At 39.6% G+C, this 22,337-nt stretch overlaps 1 protein-coding gene across 2 annotated transcripts in view; it reads right to left on the minus strand.

The window, feature by feature from the left end:
- Window positions 1-22,337, minus strand: part of fibcd1b (fibrinogen C domain containing 1b) — a 101,975-nt gene that overhangs the window by 32,390 nt on the left and 47,248 nt on the right. For both annotated transcript variants that reach the window (XM_069168746.1, XM_069168737.1), the window contains 2 exons: window positions 19,534-19,670; window positions 4,464-4,560 (listed from right to left, as the gene is read on the minus strand). In XM_069168746.1, the coding sequence (XP_069024847.1) occupies window positions 4,464-4,560; window positions 19,534-19,670 (234 nt within the window). The remainder of the gene's footprint in view (window positions 1-4,463; window positions 4,561-19,533; window positions 19,671-22,337) is intronic.

Raw genomic sequence — 22,337 nt, forward strand, 5'->3', positions numbered from 1 at the left:
GAATTTAAGTGCAGCTTTCAACACTGCAATCCAAGGTCTGTTATTGTAATAGGCCATCTGGAAAAACTAGGTTAGTCTCTTTGGGACCACATTAAACTGTTTCAGGACCTATATTACAGGTAGACAAGTCTACATCAGCCTCGGCGACCAGGTGTCGAATAGATTTGATGGTAACAATCGAATTGCGTTGACCCAGTTTTATGTTCTTTATAATTTCTCCTTTGGGAGAGTTTATTCAGCAATAAGTTAGTTTTTTTTTTTACAGTTATACACACAGCATGCATAAACTATGCTTCTGTTGTGCTATAGGGCACATATTGTATTTGCTATCTCTGTAACTACAAATGTACAATGTTAGTTTATAGAGGGATAAAAAAAAGAAGAAACGAAATAAGAATATGAATGCTTTAGGACAAAACGAGCAACCTATCAAATTTAGAATTACTAATACAGTGTAAAAATATAATATAAAACTACACATTTTGTATTAAACAGTAACATCAGATTGTCTTAAATCACTACCAGTGAGTGACAATTTGACGATGAATAGAAGAACAAATTCTTTTCCAAGTGGAAAACATTGCAATTCCTCTAAAGAGAATTGACCCGAAATTAATTAAAATCTATAGGCACTTCAACTAATTGACATCTAAGCTGCAACAATGTAAAGATATCCTAATTGGTTTTCCCGGAAGTGGGCCTTTTTCTGAAATTGAATTTAGATAAGTTACTCAATGCATGCAGCAGAAAATGTGCTCACAGTTTTGACGTCTCATACTGCAAACTTGTTGCTGAGGACATTTTTATTGCAGTGGAGATTTCAGAAAGCAGGATCTGTTAACTCCTGTTAAATCCTTCTTTCTCATTATCACTGTTTTTCTTATAACTATTAACTATCCTCATACTACCATAAATTAAATTCATCTAATAAAAATCAGAATTAGCAGCATCGTAAGATAATGAGAAATGTACATAACTTCAAAGGTGGTGGTGGGTGGTAGAAGAGAGCACTACTGGTCTGGAGGAAGTAGCTGCAATGCATTTCTTTCTGAGCTACAGGCAAGCATGAATCCATTTTTCATTTTTGCCCTGAGGGTAATCGATGATGGGGGGTGACGAGACAACAGCACAACCTGAATGAGCAAGGGTTCTCTGAAACGTTCAAAGTAGCCTGCTGGCTCATTTAAATTCAGTCTGCTAAATCCTGAGCTTTCCATATTCCCACCCCTGCTTCTACAGCAAACCACAGGGACATCTACCTGGCACTCGAACCACATTTTTTATTATGGGCTGCACTCTGTAATGGCCTCAGGTCAGCAAAGAGACCTAGATCTCCATTAATTCACATAAACACCGCAAATGCTATAAACCATATGCAAGCATGCCTACATCTCACAAGGACACAGAGTGGGGGTGGTGAAGCGCCTACAACCATGCAGACCCACATTATGTTCTGGATCTGCAGTCCAGTCTATTTACATACTGTGAAATATTAATTACTGAGACTCATGCCTGATGGATGATGTTATGCCCACATTACAAATGTGAAACAGAAGTAAATGAAACATTCATTTAAAGAATAAAGGCAAACATTTACTTTAGTTCATTATTTAAAATCAACTGAAATTTCTTTGGCACATATAATCAATTTGATTATTATTTTACTTTAACTCGCAGGTGTTTCAATTGTAAAATATTTAAGCTCAATAAAAACATTAAACAGCAGCTACATAAATGAAAAGCAAAAGTGCACCTGTACCATTAATTAGCTGCAGACGCCACTAGTATCAAAATGGCAGCATCAATTGCAGCCCGCGAGCAGCAAGCAGCTCCAAACTATCCGACCCAAATTTTCTGCGTGAACAGACGGCTTTGGCCATGCTCTGTTTGGGATTGTATTGAGCCGTTGCATCCTAGTGAACCTCGGGATAATTTTGGAAATATTGAAGCAGCCTTTAACCAATCAGCATCGACCATATGCGGTATATTTTGTGCTAAAACTCGCCAAACTACAAACGACAGACAACCTTCCCCAATTTACTTGGTTACCTCGCTGAGGAGTTGTAGGTGTACAGCAGGTCACCAGAAACTCTTCAACAAGTAATTTGAGTGACTCAGTTCTGCTTCTGTCTTCAGTATTTACAACTGACTCACTGCTAATTAAATACAAATTTAAAGCAGTCAGACACCGAATTAATCAAATCCTATACCATGTGCTGCAATAAATTGATGCCTAAGCTATGACTGAGAGCCGAGCTGCCCACAGATACTTTGAATGTCCTCAGTTTTGCTCCAAAAGAGTCTAGTGTGTTTGAAGGAGGAGCTTTAATCCAGAGTGCTCATGGGAGAGTATCTCAGTTGTTGAATGGCACGTCCATGACCTTGACCAGAACCAAAACTTTGTTTTTACAGAAATAAACTTCTTCAAGCCTCACTTACTTTAGCAGTCTGAACTTGAGCAAACCATCAGCAGAGGACAGAAAGATACACAGAGTTATCCGCGGTGATAGCTCATTAGCACTCAGCTGTTCAATACAAATTCTCTCATTTCTACAAATGTGTGTCTTTTATGGGACTTCCTTAGGACTGGTGTGTAAGTAGACCAGATTAGTAGTGCACTCATAAGAGTATGAAACAGCTTATTAAACAAACATTTTTCTCCTTAGTGCTGAACAAACTTTCCTGTTTGAAACGACAGGTGTTAGAAAGGTCATAGGCTACGCTGTTTTCACAGCAACTTTTGTTTGACGTTGTGAGTCATGTCACCAGCTTCAGAGTGCTGTCACCATCACAATTTGACTGTGTCAGTTAGCCATCAATTACACTGCTGTCACAGTAATATACAGCATGTGGTGAGTGGGAGTATCCCTGAACAATTTGGGATCAGAACTACAAAAGAGAGTGCTTGAATGGTGGCAACTATTACATGTGGTCATATTTTGGGGATAGTAAATATCATTTTCAAAGCGGTTAGGTTCGGTCAAACGGTGAGTCCGCAGTGTTATTCAATATCTTCCTGTAATTTGTACTGTATGCACAACATTTTTCTCTTTCCCCGAACATTTGATCAAACTTCCCCAACACCACAAAGCACCACCATGCCGCCAACTTCATCACAATACACCCGACATTACCGGAAGGATATGCGATTGTAAAACCTTTCTATTAAGTTACTAGACGGTTGTGCAAATGCATGTCTACCCGGTTGCTTGTTTGTGTACTTTAATGTGTTACATGTTAAAAAAAATAAAAATAAGAAAAAACAACAACATAGTAGTGATACCTATTACTGGAAATGTTTGAGTATACAGGGGTAATAGTTTAGATTTACTGATATCCCATAAAGTTAGTTATTATGAAATGTTAATTAGATGTGGCTACAGAGTTCAACTCCTCACCTGGAGTTTGTTTCTATTTGAGTTAGCTGTCATGGATTCACCGGGATACGTGCTTCTTCAGTTGCCCATTTTCAGACTTAACACCTGATGTGAAAAACTTGCTGTCAGACTCGGCCTCATGCTCTCCCTGCTCCCTGAACAACTACCAGGTTATTTACAAAAAGCACACAAGGCCACTCTATAATGAAGCTGTGTTTCTATGCCCTTTGACAGCTCACTTTAAGCCACAAGAATGACCACGATGGACACGAATCTTCCCCGAGAATAAATATTTTGCTACATTTAATGAGAACTGGTGCGAGGATGAAGAATTTGGCTTCGGAGAAGTTGATAATTTGACAGTCAAATTGGCTTTATTTTGCCTGTCAAATTTGAGTGGAGGCACGGACCAATGTGTCATGCTGCCAGCTAGAAATACAAGGATTTGGACAAGCGCTCTCTTAAAAAGTACTAATTTATAGCTGACGGCGATCATTGAGAAGCTGAGGTCAAAGAAAGAAAGAAAGAAAGAAAGAAAGAAAGAAAGAAAGAAACAAACAAACAAACAAACAAACAAACAAACAAACCAATTATACTCTTGTGTTTGTCATGTAAAAAATAAAAAAAGTAAATTTTTTCATCACTGGTCTTTTGGCTTGTGCAATGTTTTTGTTGTGCTGAACAAACATCTTACAGCATAATGCGTACTTTACAGACAGCTTGAACTGAATTTGCTGCGATATTTTTTGTCCCTGTTGCTGCAGTGGTTTCCATTGTCACAGTAGTATAGCTATTACTGAATTCTTGATGGAACAAAGGGTCAGTCTGTTTGTGTGTTTCTTTATCTTGCTCCATCCCTTCCCACGACTAAGTGTTTTACCCTTAGCAATAGTGGCTGTAATTATCTCGTTGATTGGATGGTAGTTTTATAATTTCTCTTCATTCAGGCATATACAGCTACTTGGCCACAATTTGCATACTTCGTGTAATCTACTTTCCACGGTTTGGCTTGGCGTGGATTTGCAAGCCTCAATACACCATACAGTCATACATTGCCAAACACTCTCGTTCACCTGAGCCACTTACCGAGCCAGTGTTCACCAGTAATCTTGCCAAATCCCTCGCGATAGGACTCCCATCCTCTGAAGAAGTTGACCGAGCCGTCCTCCCTCCGCTGAATCACCTATGCAGTCAACATGGCAAGACAAGAGATCAGGGGTCAGACGAGATTCATGTCTCCCAATGTGTTTCATCATCCTTTGTGATGAGTCATTCCCAGAGACCCACTGTTGGTCACTGAGCTCATCTAGAACTAAACTAAATGAACTCATAAACGCTTGCTCTTTTGCAAATGAATAATGCAAACGCTCTTCCCACTAAAAAGGCAATTTGTCAGAAGCTAATAAAAGGAATCCATTAAATCTTGACTGACTTTGAATCAAATTGCCATGGAATCTGCATTGTTAATTGAAATACCAGAAAAGAGATGATATTCATAAAACAATAATCCTAAACACACACAGAGAGATGAAATTTCTTTTGTACTATGTGTCATAAAATTCTCTAAAGCAATGGTGTGGAGAAATTATTTGGCTTTTTATAGCAACCCTTTCAGTATGAAAAACAAGAGAAATATTAGAAAACAGTTGATACTAAGCAACTTAGCATGTGCGAGGGTGCTGTATTTGTATCACCCGATGAAACACTCTATCCATTAAAAGTGCTGACGTGCCAAGCATCAGGCTGAGGATGAAGGGAAATTGGAAATGTGCTCCTGAGGAGGAAATGCATGCAGATGGAAAATAGTCTAGGAGTCAGTGTTGGAAGGCTGTGTTAATGTTGAAATGACAAAGGAAATTCCCCGAGACAGTTTATATTCAGCATGACTAATCCCCTCACATACCACAAGGTACCAGATGGCACCAACAGCCATATTCGCCTTTAACATCTGCACAGACAAAGAAATCCTGCAGTGCAACCGCAGACTTTTCCAGAATCATTTTCATCCTCGTAATTGTCTTCGTCACGATCATCTTAATCATCATTACTGTATGATCATCTCTTATCAATATCATCTAGGGATTGCAGAGGGATTTTTTTTTTTCTCCTCATTCTCCAAGAAGCATTGATTTCTTCTCTTATTCTAGGGAGGATCATCTTCACACCCCATATATTTCAGACTCATGCTGCACTTTTAAAGCCAATAACATCGTTGGTATTTATTTATTTGTTGGTCGACATAGATACACAGATCTTGTGTGATGAGCTAAGATAGAATTAAAGGAAATCTTTACAAATATTTTTTTAATAATTTTTTTCATTAATTTTGTTCCGTTTCCTTTTACAAGGCTAAACACATTTCTAAAAACAGCAGGGAACTTTTGTTGTTCGCAAATGATACTGAATCAGAAGCAAATGGTGCATTTGGCACTTCGGTTTCTTGACATTTTAAATTGTCTTTCGACAAGAATGGAGCTCTATAGAAGAGAGAAATAATGGTCGGTTATTGGCTACACATACAAGTCCTGTTCATTGGCCCAATTTATAGTTTTCTCTTCTTTTCATGGGATTCATTGACAAATGGAACGATAGAGAATATCACATGCCATATCCTTTAATCTCTTTAAGCTGTCTTTTGTAGTTTAAGCTAAACAGCTGGCAGCTGTTTCTTTTGCTTCTCACTCATCTCTTATATATCCCTAGAAATGTGAAATGTGATCTGGGATTCCAGCTGGATTTTAGACATAAACATTGCGGCGTTAAGTCACTTGAATCTATGGCTTAGAATTTACACATATGAAAAATAAAACAGTCACAGCCCACTATGGCACACTAAGAAATCTATAGTGTTGAATATCTCAGTTCAGAGATAACAAACATCAGGATGACATCAGTTCAAGTTGGTCTTGACTATTTGGTACAGAAATTTCAATGATTTTACATGTCTATGCTACATTTATTAAACTAGCATATATAAAAAAAATAACTGTAAAAAGACGTGGATTCATAAAGCAGCTTTACCTCTTTAAAATGATTTCTTAGTGATATTAAAATTATCTTATATATGACTCAATAGGGCTAACAATCTGTTCATAACGTTATTACGGCAATGAATATAACCCTGTCCTGATTCAACTCATCAAAAGACCTTGAAAAAAAAAAAAGGTTGTGGGATTTGACACTGCAATCAATCCATCACCAATTTACTGATATGATAGCAGGACATTCAAGGACTGTAAGGGAGAATGATTACTTTGGTTAACTGGTAAGATTTACTCGAAAGATTCACGCCAAAAACAACTCCCTCATAAAGGCACTGAAAGCGTTGTGACAACATAATGGAGAAAGCGACTTCAGGTTGAATGAATGATGCCACCGTTTCTCCTTGAAATGACAATCTTCCAGCCTACTTATCTCACTCTCCGCTTCCTCTTACGCCATATTTTCCCTACAAATGAGCTAAAACAGAGAAGACTACAAATTGATAATGCTTTCTTAAAAACGAGGTAGAGGTTTTCCTTTTAATCTGCCCCGAATTGTTTTTTTTTCTCTCTCCCCTCTGGCACTCTGTGTATTAACACAAGTTTAGGCGGTAGGGACATTTCGAAAAGGTGCCCCCTTTAAGTCAAAAACCGTCATTTACAGCGAGGAAAGTCAAACAGATTCGTCAGACTACAGTCAGTCTTTACGAAATGATTTTTAGATAATTATACCTCAAGCCTTTAATTGCCATTTAGACTATCTGTGGCCTTTCAGAACAATGAATCACTCACATTATCACAGCTCTGAAAAAGGCTGCAGTGTCTGGGCTGCACTGTAGAGTCACCTGACATATGACCAAGATCTTGACAGATGATGGAAATTAAAGAATGAATAACGGTCTGCTCTCACACCAACACTGTTCCATTAAGTAGATAGATCCTACTTTATCTACAACAAACAGGACTCATGTAAAATGTAAGAATCATTCTCGTCTTTATTTTCATGGATTAAAGGTCAGGACACTTACTTGAAGCTGTCTTTGCTAACCTTTATCACAAGTGTAGTAATCTGAGGGGCTGTTTTCCGACAGAAAAGCTGAGACGCCAGCAGAAGCTACCTGCTACTTTGAATCACTTCTGCACCAAGAAACTGGCCACTGGTCACATGAAGCAGTCCTCCACAGCAGCAGGTTAACCAACAAGCAGTTCAGTTCATATCAGGGTTAACACTCTTGTCTTGCTGGCCGTGCCTCCCTCCATGTCGAGCATCCTTGTGAGACTGGAGAGCCCCTCTGAGGTTTAATTGCAAGTTGACCCCGAAGGTTAGAATCTGCTTGTGTATGTTGGTGTGTGTGTGTGTGTGTGTTCCCTGGAGACATGGAGCTTACAGAGTCACCAATCATTTTCTTTCACATGTTTCAAGAGGAAAAGGCAGTGATCAACGCTGACAGGTGTAAGACAGCGTGGGGTTTTGGACTGAGTCATGCCATTGATGGGACAGTATATAGACCTTAATGTGTATGCTTGTGTTTATGCTGAATGTGTGCTTGTATGTGTGTGTGAAAAAAATTCTGTTTTATGTGGTGCTGTATTGTTTTCTAATTGTTGTCGCGGTGTGTGTGTGTGTGTGTGTGTGTGTGTGTGTGTGTGTGTGTTGGGGGGGATTCTGGGTTTGACTGCTTGCTTACTAACATCAGCATCCTCACAACTTTCTTTTTCTTATTCTGGTCTGGTTTTCAGCAGTTTGAGGTCGAGGTTTGTCCATTGATAGCTTAACTTTAGGCTTTCATTGGGCTTTTTGTTTTGTTTTTATAGTCGCTAAACAAGTGCAGCCGTTGTCAATTCGAGTAACGTTCACCTGTGTCCACCTTCTGCTCAGCTGCGCTGCATGTCTGAGGCACAGCACCGCCTTTCATGAAACGCAGACGGGCAGAGAAACAGGCAAATTAGCGTGACTTTCAAGTGACGGAAAAATGCATCAGCAACTCTCACACTGATCTGAAATGAAACGGGGGCACAGGGACGAAGTAAACAAATACTAGTTACTGGATGTAACTGCAGTTCTATGAGTACATTCGTGTTTTGTTTCTTTCTTCCGAAGACAATCGTAGGAGAAACTGGTGTTAATGATGACGTTAGTGGGTACCGTAGAATTTTCTCCTTCTGGCCTGTCTCATCACTGGCACATATAAGTGAAGAACGTGCAGAAATTTTCAGCCAAGAGGCAGATAAGTTGTAATAATGGCCTGCTTGCTTGTTTACTATGTAGCTTTCTTTAATGCAATAAGGGTCGGCAGCGACTTTCACAGTAATTGGAGGAGCCTGGGCCCCGTGCTATAAATCTGTGCCCTTTTTCAGTCTAAACAGAGCTTTTCTCTCCTATGAATCTTCAGCCACACACACAAACACACGCACCTTTGCCACTGAATATACAGATTTCTCCCTGTCATCTACTTCACAATGCTTTGAGTGAGCATTGTACTTTGCATTGGAATAAATTTGTTATTGACAATATCAGCCTTCACCTTCAATCTCCCTCTCTTCCGTTGTGGCTTCAGCGTCAGGCTGGGCCCACGGACTACCATCTGCAGTGACTCTTGCATTCTGATTATTCATGAAGAGCTTTCTCCAAACACGGGTCAGCGCAGTGCAGAAAAAGGATTTTTAAAAGAATCAAAACAGCAGCTCTTCAGCTTCACCTCTTGCATGCATGCACTTTTTACGTTTGTACTGTTTACCGTTGCTCAAGCGCTTGTGTTTCATCACGACTCGGCTGCTGTATCACCTCGCCGCAGCCCCACACGCAGACACAAACGCAGTTTCCACTGGGATGCAGCTTAACATCCCAACTGACAAATCCTCACACACAATGTCTGGCTAGAGGGCTGTACCTGACATCAAAGTTGTTTCTGTCAAGGTCAGAAGCTGGCTTGTTCTATGTGGGTGTGGGGCAAGCGAGGCTCGAGCCATACACATACCGAGAGCTGCAGTTGTGACACAGCAGCCATTTTATCAAAGGGGCGAGCGAGGATTTAGTGGTTCACAGATGCGATATAAAGAACATAACCTTCAAAAAACTAAGCTGTGAAATCCATAGTGATTACAGCCTGTCTGCATATTGGTAGCAAAGTCAGTATTAGTGGAAGCCAGCAGTGACATGCTTCGGCTTCTACATTTGGCAAATGTTTCAAAAAATATTCAACATTTAAATCCTATCTTGAGTCTCCTGGGTTACAAAAAAAAGAGAGAGAGACACTTAACAAAATGTATAAAAACACTCAAATTTAGTTAATGTTGATTAAAGTGCAACATTTTTACATTTGAAGCTTCTGAAATCCACAGTTTTATTCATTGCTATTGCTGTTGAAGATATTTTTTGGTGCACGGCATCTGTACAAAAAAAACAATCATTTTAGGACCGTTATTCTTTCCGCCTCTTTTCATTTTCTAGCTCTTGCACTCTCCATCCGTCTTTCCCCATACTGCTGTTTGACATCCCACTTTATATTTGGAGCTCTTTAGGTACTTAAATCTTTTGACAAGTTGTTTTATATGCTTCAAAAGCCAAAACAACTCATCTTTGCATGGCAACTTTTTTTTGTATTTGTATTTGTGCAACGGCACATATTTACTGTAAGAAAACACATCCAAGAAAACTGTCAATACAGGAAATTGGATGTCGCTCACAAAATGGTGAATGCTGTGTGTGTTAAGATATCTACTTATTTCATTATTGATATCTCAGGACATCAGGACAGCGGAAACTCTGTACATCTTCCGCCGCAAACTAAAAACACACCTCTTCCGACTTTACCTTGAACAGTAGAACTTTAGTAGCGCTTAAAATGGCACTTACTGATAGAACTTTGTAGTTTGGCTTTCTTAAGACATTTTATTTTCTTGATTCCTGTTGTTCTGGGTTTTGTACCCTCATGGTTAAAATGTACTTATTGTAAGTCACTTTGGATAAAAGCGTCAGCTAAATGAAATGTAATGTAATTGATATAAAGTATTGGCTTCTACTCATCTTTCAGTTCATGAGCTCCTTTTCTTCAATAATGCACAACTACTACACTGTGTAAACATTATCCTAGAATTTGTTTTTGAAGATGTTAAAGGAACAAAGTGGCACCGCTTAAATCGATCCATTCAATAACTTGTGTGCTTGTTTTTTTTGTGTTTTAAAAAAGGGTGTGTGTTGACTAATAGACTACTACTTTAGCCCAATACTGTCGTTGTGAACATAGCTAGTATACCTTGATTAAATACAATTTGCTAATAAGAAAAAATGTCCTGTATGCAGCATCATATACTGATTAAAATGGCATTTCGTGTTTGATTTTGCACTGATTATTAATATTCTTTGCACCTCAGCGGAGATGACTTGCTCAAAGCACTTGTTGTTAAATAGAGTTCAAAAGGATGTTTTTATTTTTGTTATCTTTTTTGGTTTAAGCTATTATATAGTATATTTTTGTTACTTTATTTAGTCTGGGATGTGTTTGTTTTTTTGAGGCACAGAAAAGACAAGCACAAAAGCAGAGAGGCCATAGGGATGAAGGAAAGTACCTTTGAGGAGGACAGTGGTAGCTGTAACATGTTTTGTCAGAGTGTGTGTGTCAGCAAGTCACCATAAACTAAGTATTAGACTGTTAAAAGTCTCTTGTACTCGTCCTCCCCAGCCGAGGGAACACTGTGACAGTTCTTCAGAAAAGCGGTCCCCGTGTTGAAGGACTGCAACCGTTCGCAGCTTGTCCAAAACAGAAATAAAAAAACCTCCACAGAAGTAAAGTTGGAAAACAAACCAACATCTAAATGTGCCTTAAGTACACACAGATAAATACACTACAAAGGGCACGCGGCAAGTCAGACTTTCAGGTGAACTGTTTTTTTTACACACACAGATAGAGGTCTAGTCAAATGGGCAAACAGTGTTAACAAGCAAATCTCCAATCCTTAACGACCATCTCACCCAACACTTGCTCAGGGGCGATTGCACTGGCATGATCACATTAAGCTCCCTGTAATCTCTGCAGTAGATGAAGGCTACTTAACAAGCTGCCTTAAGCTCTTCAGCAGGCTCTCTGTCAACCACTGCGAGCCCACAGCGTGCGCAGACGGACATCCTGACTGACAGACCAGAACACAGGAAAGAATCAACACAAGCACTCCAAAGCTGATTCTGGGAGATTTAAAATTTGGCATGTGACCGAGTGGAAAATAGAGGATGTGCCAATAGCTTATTAGCTCCTGGCATATGCACGCTGTGAGCACACTATGTTTATATGTTTGGTGCTTTGGCAACATATGTCCCTCGTTGATGCTCTGTACCGACTTACCAACTACCTGGAGATAATTGCTAACATCTTCAGAGAGTGATCAATACATCAGCCATAAGAAGCAGATGGAAGAGATATTCAAGGCAAGACATAAATGCAGAGTAGAGTAACAAAAAAGTTAAAATAAATGAATTAATGAAGCAAGCTTTGAGGCTAATAAAATCAGCTCCAAAAGCTGCCTCATACCTCCTTTCATTGACTCACGATGGATCAAAACCGAGTGCTGGAGGAATTGCTAACAATTTGATTACATTGTTAAGAATATTGATGATATGGTGACAAATTCAACAGTCTGATGAAAGCACTCATAAATCCACAGCAGTCTGCACAATTGCTATCTTCAAAGAGGACTGAAAACATCTGTTGGTGCATGTTTTATAATCCTATCAGAAAGACAGATGTGCTCTGAACACAGCAGCAGCAAATAAGAACAGAAGGAGAGACACGCACAATCCACAAACACTCTTTCTGTCTCCCTCCATGTACCACTCACACACACACACACACATGCAAACATAATTTCTGCATTTACATATAGGCTACTTAAGCAAAAAGATTATTCTTGGCTTTCAGCAGTAACCTAATTCCTATAACATTGTATAAACACAAAATCTGGTTTTCGTTTTTTTTGGGTTAAAGGATTAAGAAAAACTGGGTTAACACAGGTAGATTTCCGCTAAGACTTGTAAACATTCTTTTAAAATCTGTGCGTGGGCAAAGACCCTGGGCAGTACAAGACTTTTGGACTTATAGCATCACTGGCAGCAGGGTGCCGAAATAAAAGAAGATTAACTGATTCATTCTCTACGTCAAAAATAACTAAACAAATAAAACAGGGTCCTTTTTTTTTTTTTTTTTTTTTAAACAGAATAGGACTACTTCACAATTAATAGTAGGTTACTTGTAAGCAACAATAATAATTAAAAAAAAAATAGTCTACAGGCAGGTTAGCGGCTATACGATAACGTTAGCATGCTAACATTTATCAGTTAAGTACCAAGGACAGTGGAGGCCAGCGCAGAAGTCTTTAACTTTGCAGATTTGATTTTTCGCTTGTAAGAAATTGAGGATAATCTGGGCACACAATTTTGTATATAGCTAACAGCGGATTTTTGACCTGCTGCCTGTGCTGGAGGAAATGTCCGGAAATCACCAAAGTCGTTCACGTGAGCCCTAATTTTTGTACAAAACTCAATAGAAATCCTTATTCAGATATTTGGTCAGGACCAAAGTGGTGAACTGACAGATTGGCCTCGCTGTCCCTGTAAGGCATGCTGCATGACTAAAAAAATGCATTTAAATTCTTGGGTTTGAAAATGTGACAAGGGGCAGATTATAAATTTGATGATTTATGAAAACTAGACTCCTTTAGCCCATGTGCTGTGTTGTAAAAAAGCAAAAAAGAGTTTTCACTGTAACATATTTCTGAAGTGAAAGTAATGAATTTCACTGGTTAAGGTTTTACTCAGTATAAAACATCCAAACATATACAGGGCCATCAGCAGCAATGCTGGGAGTCCTATTTGTGTGCCTGCTCATGTAACAGAAAGGAAATCTAAAATCGGTGACTGTTACTGCAGCAATCCTCCTACAGCTGTCTCACCTTTCCCCACAAAGCCTGCACCCAGCCCCAGCTAATGGCACTAATATCCTAGAGGACGTCTGACACTGCCTGCGATAATGCTACCGGTAGACAGCTCACACTCTCTCTCGGCACCACAATAATACCTCCTCATTGCGGTTACTGAAGGTACAATTAAATGTCTGCATCCTTATTAAGAAAAGTAAATAGCAAATACATTAACATCTGATTAGTTGCAGTCAAATACACTGAATCTAAACATTCGAAAAAGCAATGATTGAATCTCATTTATTTGGAATATACAGCGCGTTTAAATAATCACAGGTGACTAAAGTGCTGTACAAATTATAGGTGAAGGCAAAACAACAGCAAATGTAACGATGGCCATTAAAAAGGAAAAAAATAATACTAAAAGACACAAAAATACAAATGCAATGCCATATCAAAATATGTGTCTAAATGTAAAACCGAAAACAGAATAAAACTTAAGATTAATTTACAAATATAATAAATAATATAATACGAAGAGCACTAAGTAACCTAAGACAATTGAAAACATGTACATCTTAAATTATGTGAATGAAAGCTTAATAAGATTATTGTAAAAGCTTTAGAGCCGGCACCTCAAAGGCATATATCCTTTACCCACTAGCCTAGATCTTGGAACCATTAAACACACATGTTCTAAACGGCCTAAAGACGGAGTAGCATCAGTGAAGTTCTGTAATGTACTGGGGTGCCAACCAACACATGATGTTATAAACGAATGAAAGAAAATTTGATTCGATACTGTTTTTACAGGTAGCCATTAAAGAGATGCCAGCACTCTCGTAATCTTTTAAGTTCATAGGTGCATTCTGCACCGGCTGCAGGCGAGACACAGAGGTTTGGCCGCTCCCCAGGTACGCTGATTTGCAATAATCCAGCCTCGAAGAGATTAATGAAGTAACACTCTTCTTATAATTAAGGAAGAGGAGGGAGGGGATCAGTCTAGTCGTGTTTCTCATCTGAAAATAGCAACCTTTTTCAGTGGAGTTAATCTGTTTGCCAAAAATCTGAACCAAGATGACCTCAAGATTACTGATGTAGGCGTGAAAGTTCAGTGTCCCTGAGCAGCTCACTGTGTAGCCCTGTCTTGTTGTCCTTCAGCTGAATATATCTATTTTTTTTTTGCCAACCAGCATTTCACATACTGAAGACAATTAAGGATGGGTGTATAAGAGTTAGACTCCCCCGGATTCAATGGAAGGTATATTTGCGTGTCATCGGCGTATCGGTGAATCATGTTCTGAACAAAAGTAAGACTGTACTCTGAAGTTTTCAATTTTCCTGCCTTACAAAATATGCAGAGATAAGACACAACTGCAGAAACATCCTTCCTGGATTTTCTTTATTTTTTTTGGTCAAACCAATAAACTAACATATGAAATATTGAAGAACCTCTGAACCAGATAGAGATATGGAAAAGCCTATAACCGTACATTTTGAAATGCTCAAAAGGCACTCCAAGCCTCTAAAGGAGTGATACAACATGCACACAATCCTACATTCAATCTGAAACTTTTACATTTCAGTTCTTAGCTGAATTGAATATTTGAGAGTGATTGCAGTGCTTCTGATAAAAGCCCCATTTGATAATGCAGCCCCACACTGCACTCTGATATATCTACTCTCATTCATTATTTATGCCGTGGTCATTTTTAGTCCCTTCCTTTTAACAAATAAAATAGTAATAATAGAAGACATTACCCTAAGCCGCGAGGTGGTATTTAAATGGTATTTGAAATCTCCCTTTTGCTGAAACAGGTAGACCACTTGCCCAGAGGATTACTTTAGTCAGGGGCTTGTGTACATATTTGAGTATTTGTGTCTCACATGAAAACACATTTACTGTATGTAAACATGTATGTTTTGTTTGATTCTCTGTACATGTTGTTTTGTCGCGATACTGTAGCTCATTGTTATCGCCCGATTCAGTTTCTAACGGTAGGTACAATGTGTGGTTTGTGTGTGTTTGTATGTGCGTGTTTCGGGGCTTTGGAGCCTAGTAATGACAACTCTTTTCTTTTATGTCCTATCTGACATCATTCCGCCTACCTTTGTGGTCCAACAGTCTCCAGGGCATGAGTTATGCCTGTGGAGAAATACTGACCAATTTCCTTTGACAACCATTCGCATCGACCTGTATTCATGTCTCTGTCTCTTTCTCTTTCTCTTTCCCTTTTTCTTTTTCTTTCTCTTTCTCTTTCCTCTCAAACAGACACTAATAACTTGCAAATACATATTTGTATGCATACACATACTGTATCTACACAGCATACAGGTATATATGTGGGATTGTTTTGTTTGCTGACAGGATGGTGTCTCAGTCTATTTTAAGTAGCTGCTGCAATTAGGCTACCATTTACTCCACCCACCCCGGCCCTACCCAAGATACACAGCTTGACACACATTTTAATTTCATGACTCTAACAGCTGACAAAACAGTTGTGAGTTTAAAACTAATCACCATATTTTACAGCATTTTTTTAGTATGCATCGTCTTAATTTTGGCATAATGGGTTTCTCCCTGAAACAAACACTCTTAAATAGATGTGATCTGGCTCATGGGTCTGTCACAAACACCTCACATTGTGTTATTGGTAGCATTACTCCAGCGTAAGATCGTTCTGTAGGCTTCTTGACTTAAGAAAAATACAACCTCATATACTATGTAATCTGAGTCATTATGCCATAGAGAATGTTCTGTGCACTCACTGCAAGAACCTCATATTCTACATTACCATCCTATCCTTACTGTCAAGAAAAATGCAATACTTATTACTTCAGATTTGTCTTTCTTATCCTTCCACCCCACTAATACATTTACATTATGTCCCTGCCCTTTTCTGCCTCGATCTCTGAACGAACTCGATAGATGTGGTAGATCGTCGTCATCTTTTTTCCGAAACCCCAGGGGGAAACAGCTCCACGTTAACACTTAAACCATTCAGCGAAAACTAATGATGAGGCAACACTGTAAGGGAATCTGGCATTGATTGATTTATAGTTGGGATGGTTGCGTGGAAAAACGACTCCGTGGGTTTTTATTATGCGGTGCATAGTATCTTAACCGAGCTACTCGGATTTTAAAAGCTCATCTCTCATTCATGAAGTTGGAAACAGTGGCATCTGTGGGTGGCTGCGTTGGGTTTGGTTTGGTTTGGACTGTTTGACTGTGAGTCATGCACGACATTATGGAAAATAAATTCTTTGATCATGCTGCCTTTTTGCCATTTTTTTTGTGCCATTTTCTTAAGAAATGCAGCCAACCTTATGGGGCATTATGACAGCGAGGCGTAACCCTCCACATCTACCCATACATTAACACGCCCACACGTTGGTGATCTTCGGTGAACTTAGATACATGAAAACATGAAAAAAATATTCTCCTTAAGGTCATCATTGGTTGATTGATGCTACATCTAAATCTAGATTACTTAAAACAGCTCTATTATCTCCAAGTCTCCCTGAGGGCCATCGTTTTACTGCAAATACAACAGAACTGAATGTTTTTTGCAGGCCTCATCTGAATTAAGGCATTTCCTAGTGTGTGTGGGGAAACATTTTATTGCTGTTCAACTATTATGTGTCTCACTTTCACGCTCACTCTCCTTATCAGATTCTGATGTTTTCATCAAGCCCTCTTTCTTCTTGGTCTCTTCTGAGTCCCGTCGCTCCCTCCCTTCCTTCATCCAAGTAACCTGCTCATCTCGCAGTCTGTCTGCTGCAGTCTCCGCAACAGTGCTTCGGTATGTCAAAGTATGCTAATGAGGTGGCAGCATAAGGCTCATTCCTTATTTAAGATCAGCCGTCAGACAGACAGTAAGCTACTCAACGCACCGAGCTTCCTGTCCTACCTGCCGCTGTTGGATCGCACCACGGTGATCTCTTAATGAGTCTCAAGCGTTATCACAATCAGCTCAACACACCATGCAGGATCAGCAAGGGCTGTATCATCACTTCAATCTCCACAGCGTATGTAAATCCTTTTATAGGACAATATGTAAACACCACATGCTTAACACTTGCAATTTTTGGAAAACTCCAACATGAAAAGCAGACTCACCAGTTATCCCTCTGCGTTGGTGTCCCCTTTTTTTTTTTTTACCCCAAACGCTAATTCATGCATAGACAGACAGACAGACAGACAGACAGACAGACACACACACACACACACACACACACACACACACACACACACACACACACACACACACACACACAAACGTTTACCCACTGACAGGCTGGTATGTAGCTCTATTCCATCATGCTGTGCTAAGCACTCTGGCACTCTGGCACTCTTGGTTTATTTGATGATAAGGGCACGACCTTGCCTATCTCACACGGTTAGTCACCAATTTAAAAGTGCACACACACACACACACACACACACACACACACACACACACACACACACACACACACACACACACACGCACACACACACACACACACACACAATTCACTGTTATACTGATTAAACAGTGACTTAAGCTGAAATTGGATCTGTGTTGCAAGTGTTTGAAGTAGATGTGCAAAGTAAACTAAGGCAGGGATAATCTCTTTATAGAATACATACTTAAAGTGATACTTGTTTTTACTCTGCTTCTTATTTCTATTATGAGGCTTGACGTTATGTGTAATTATTGAAGAAGTCCTTAAAGCATGTGGAAAACTTTTCATGCAGCTTGCACCATTTCACGTGACCTAAAAGTAACAGAAATGATTTTCCAAACAGTTTGTTGTTCAGAATTTTTCCAATTCGTCCCTGAATAGTTTCCGACATTGGCCCCTAGATTATGCATAATTAAAATGCATCACAACCTACAAAAAAACACAAGTTGTAATGGATTTGTGTAGCTGAAATTTCAAACTCTTTACAAGGTGTTAGTTCTCTATTTGTATCTGCTCTGCTTTCCCAGAAGACTTTTACACTATATTTCAGAATAAAGGGGAATGAAGGGCTCTAACCAGTAAGATGTGTGTGTGTGTGTGTGTGTGTGTGTGTGTGTGTGTGTGTGTGTGTGTGTGTGTGTGTGTGTGTGTGTGTGTGTGTGTGTGTGTGTGTGTGTGCACGGTGAAATACAGCTAAACTTCCCTTCCAAATATAACTTCAAACAGCTCTGTGTCAATGTTTGTTCACCTCGCTGTCTCTCATTCCCAAAAGACACAGCGCTTCCAGTATACAGTCTCACTTAAACAGTGATGTTTACTTTAGCGAGGCCAGACGACTGACAGATGTTTGATCAAGGAAGAACAGAAACGAGCTTGGAGAAACTCTAAATATCTTTCCCCGTGCTTCCTTCTTAGAATACATAATCCTTTAAAAATATTGTCGCACAAAGAGAGCAATGCAACATTTACAAACGCAAAACATAAAGAGGTCAGGACATTTTTTTCGACTAACGGAAACCGTTTCTTTTTGTGAGTTTGAAGCATAGTGACAAATTGGTTTGCACATAAAAGCGGCAGCTGTATTTCAATACGCTGGCTATGCATTTTGTCTTTCCTATATTTCCTGCATGCAATCTGGAGAGACATCTCAGCATCAGCAGATAAATTCAATTATAGTCAGTTTTTAAATCTCCTCCCTGGCTATAATTGCACAGTTTACTTCGTCGATACAAAAAGTGTCACCAGGATTCATTGTATATTTTGTTGTACTGTTTTAGTGGCTTTCTTTGTCTTGCTCCTCACTCTACCTGTTGACTTTATTGCTCGAAATATGACCAATATTTATTCTGTATTTTGAATGAAAAACAAAAAATAATACAGTTTTCAAACAAGTCCACTTGAGTGTAAGATCTCCTAAGATCTCCGATGAGACGGTTTTAGATTGACACACAAGGCAGTACAAATGTATGAGAATAAAAACAGTGTATAACCTAATGCATTAGATAACTGACTTGAATGGAAGTAATGTTACAGGGACAAAGACTCATGCTCAGTGAATCATTTATATTTTGGGGATTTTTAGAACATAAAAGCAGATTCGTACAACTAGACACGGTGGAAAAAACAACAAGGCCTTCAATTCTCTTACATTTTCCTGTTTTCATCTTGATTATAACCTCTCATACGGATGTAGAGGCTGAGTGAATGCTCCCACTTTAGGGAGATGCCCAGCTTAAGAGCTTTACGTGTGCTTGAGTGTGTGTGTGTGTGTGTGTGTGTCAACTGTAATGCATGTGTGTGTTTTTCCTCTGACTCACCGTCCAGCCTCCTCCATCTGTGGTCATGTCACAGTAGACCTGGAAGCCTGCAGGGTGGTGAACGGGGAACACGGAGTAGATGCCATCTTCCCTCTGACCACTGGCGTACAGATCACCGCAGTCGCGGGGACGCGAGCCTGGGGATAGGTGAAAGTAGTGAGACATTAGATAAATTAGGAACAATATGGACTGCAAAGGGGGAGAGAGTGCTCTTGTGCGCTCGTCACACTTTGTCCTCTGTTTGCAGCCAAACACTCGCGAGGCATATAGATACAAGAAAAACATGAAGGAACAGTTGCAGCCTTGTGTTACAAAAGTTTTTTTTACTGTCAGAATTAACCAAATTTTTCTGTTTGGAAAAAGAAAAGATAACTCTTGTTAAGCAGAATAAAAAGGCAATGACAAACAAGGGAATGGTTGTGTTGAGAGGAAAGACAGATGATGAGATGGATGGGCGGGCGATAGATGAGAGTGGGACAGCAGAGGAAGTGTGGCAAAGAGAAAAAAAGACGTGAAGCAAGTAGGTCAAAGTGAAGATAGAAAGGCACGAGGGTTGGAGCAGAGAGAGAAGAAGCAGATATACGGCACTGAAAAATTAGTTTATACAAGTTGTATGAGGGAATCAAAGATGAAAAAAAGACAGAAGGAAGTTGGAGAAGAAGTGTATCTTTGTGAGGAGATGCTGTGTATACATTTGAGAGATACAAAACAAAGAGACAGAAAGAGGGAAGAGTGTATAACAGAATTCAAGAGGAGTCAGTGAAGAGAGGAGGTGACAGACAGAGCTTGTAAGCTACAGCAGAGCAGAACAGTAGCACCCTTGTCTGCGACTTAGAAGCTCGACTTACACGAGGGATACAAAAATCTATTCCCCAGGAAGCTGGAGAGGAACTCTGTGATGAGGACAGCGTCGTAGATTATGCATGCCAGCTTTCACCGGGTCAAACGCCGGAATTTAAAACAGCCAGGAGAGTTCTTAAAAAGGCCATACAAGATTATTTCTTTCTTTTACAGTCCCTGCACGATACCAAATGTTTGCTCTCCCTGAAGCTTTTCCGTTCCTCCACGTAAGCTTCGGCTAATAAGCTCCAACTTCCATCGTCACACATAAACGGTAACATTTCCCACTTCTTCTTTTCATTACAAGAAAGTGAAGCTGTCTAGGTTCCATGGGACATAAAAAAAAAAAAAGAGACTATCATAGTTATTTGAGAATTTGGTCTTTTATAACAAGGGCTTTCATAGTTTTTCAGTTTAATGATCCCTTACAGCAGGAAAAATGTTCTTCCAACGAGCCCCTTCATTGATCATACTAATGTTTCACGTCCACTTTTGCTTGGTCCGGCTTCATAACGATGTCTGCAAGCAATTTCACACAATGGCATTCAATAGAAGCAATGCCGTGGATGGGAGTCATTAATTCTTCAATCACTTGTGCGAGGGAGAACTTGCTACTGACTGGTAAACCATTGTACTTTCTACCAAGCTTGCCAAAGCTTGCAGAGAGGGGCAGAGTTTACATTCAGACCTGTAGATGCAGCCCGTTCACATCCGCAACGTGTCATATACCAATCCAGTATCACGGCAAAGTGTGAAACAGGCACGCCGGTCCACTACAGCAAAACGTGAAATAGCCCTGCTTTGGCGTGTCCAGGCGTGAAACTTACACGTTTCAAAAGCGTGAAACTTACACACGTAAATATCATGTGATGATATGACCGTGGTCCTGCAACAGCAGCAATAAGGGACATTTTTTGGTAGTATCAGGAGACAGGATTAGTGGCTTGGTGGGATTAGTCATAGACTGCCGTATAGGTTTGAATCCCGGAGGTGACAACATTTTTGTAGAGTTGTTTTTTTCTCCTAAACGCAACCATGTTGTTATTTTTCCCTAACTCAAACCCCCATGTGTTTTATCTATAAGTTGCATTTTCCTGTAAATCACATGGTTCTATGCATGCAGTAGGTTTCATTTTTGTCCACTACAGGAGAACGTGTAACTTTCACTCCTAGACAAGCCAAAGCATGGCTATTTCACATTTTGCGGTAGTGGGCCAGCGTGTCTATTTCACGTTTTGATGTGATATCGGGTCGCAAACCATGATCTTTACCCCAAATCTAACCATGTGGTTTTTGGTGCCATATGAACTTGTACATATTCATTCTCTTCCTTGCAGATCACTTACACATACTTGATATTAGATCATGTTCAAGTCTGGGGACTGTAAAGGCCATTCCAAAAGCTTTAACTTGTGTTCCTTGAAGTAAATAATCTTGGACTTTAAGTTAAACTTTGGATCCTCGTCGTGTTATAGTAGCGAGCCTACTTTTAATTTCAGTTTTTTTTCAATCACTGCATTTTATGCATCCATTTATACTTTCCTGTGGCACAGACTACCACACAATTCCAAAGCAGAACATTTACATTTCCACCCCATCCTTTACAGCTGAACAGTTGTTTTTTTTCCATCAAATGCAGCTCCCGTTAGTCTCTAAAAAAATCTTTGGTGATTGCGGTCAAAGAACATTATTTGAAATGCATGTATCCACAGCAATGTATGGCTCATCCAGATGTCGCTTTGCATACTTGAAACATCTGCGATGAAGTCAAAGGTTTGATTTTCTTCTGATGACTCTTCCATGTTGACCATGTTGGTGCATCAACACTGAAAAGGGAAATGGTGGACCACTACTGCAGTGTCAGCTAAACCTTCCTGCAGGTCCTCTGCAGTCATAAGGGGCGTTCAGTTTTATCTAAAAGTTGTCTTACTCTTAATCTTTAGCATTCCCCTACTTTGTAGGCA

Source organism: Embiotoca jacksoni, unplaced genomic scaffold (assembly GCF_022577435.1).
Source record: "Embiotoca jacksoni isolate LCO1_2020_lvr unplaced genomic scaffold, fEmbJac1.0.p SCAF_10, whole genome shotgun sequence".
NCBI lineage: Eukaryota > Metazoa > Chordata > Actinopteri > Embiotocidae > Embiotoca > Embiotoca jacksoni.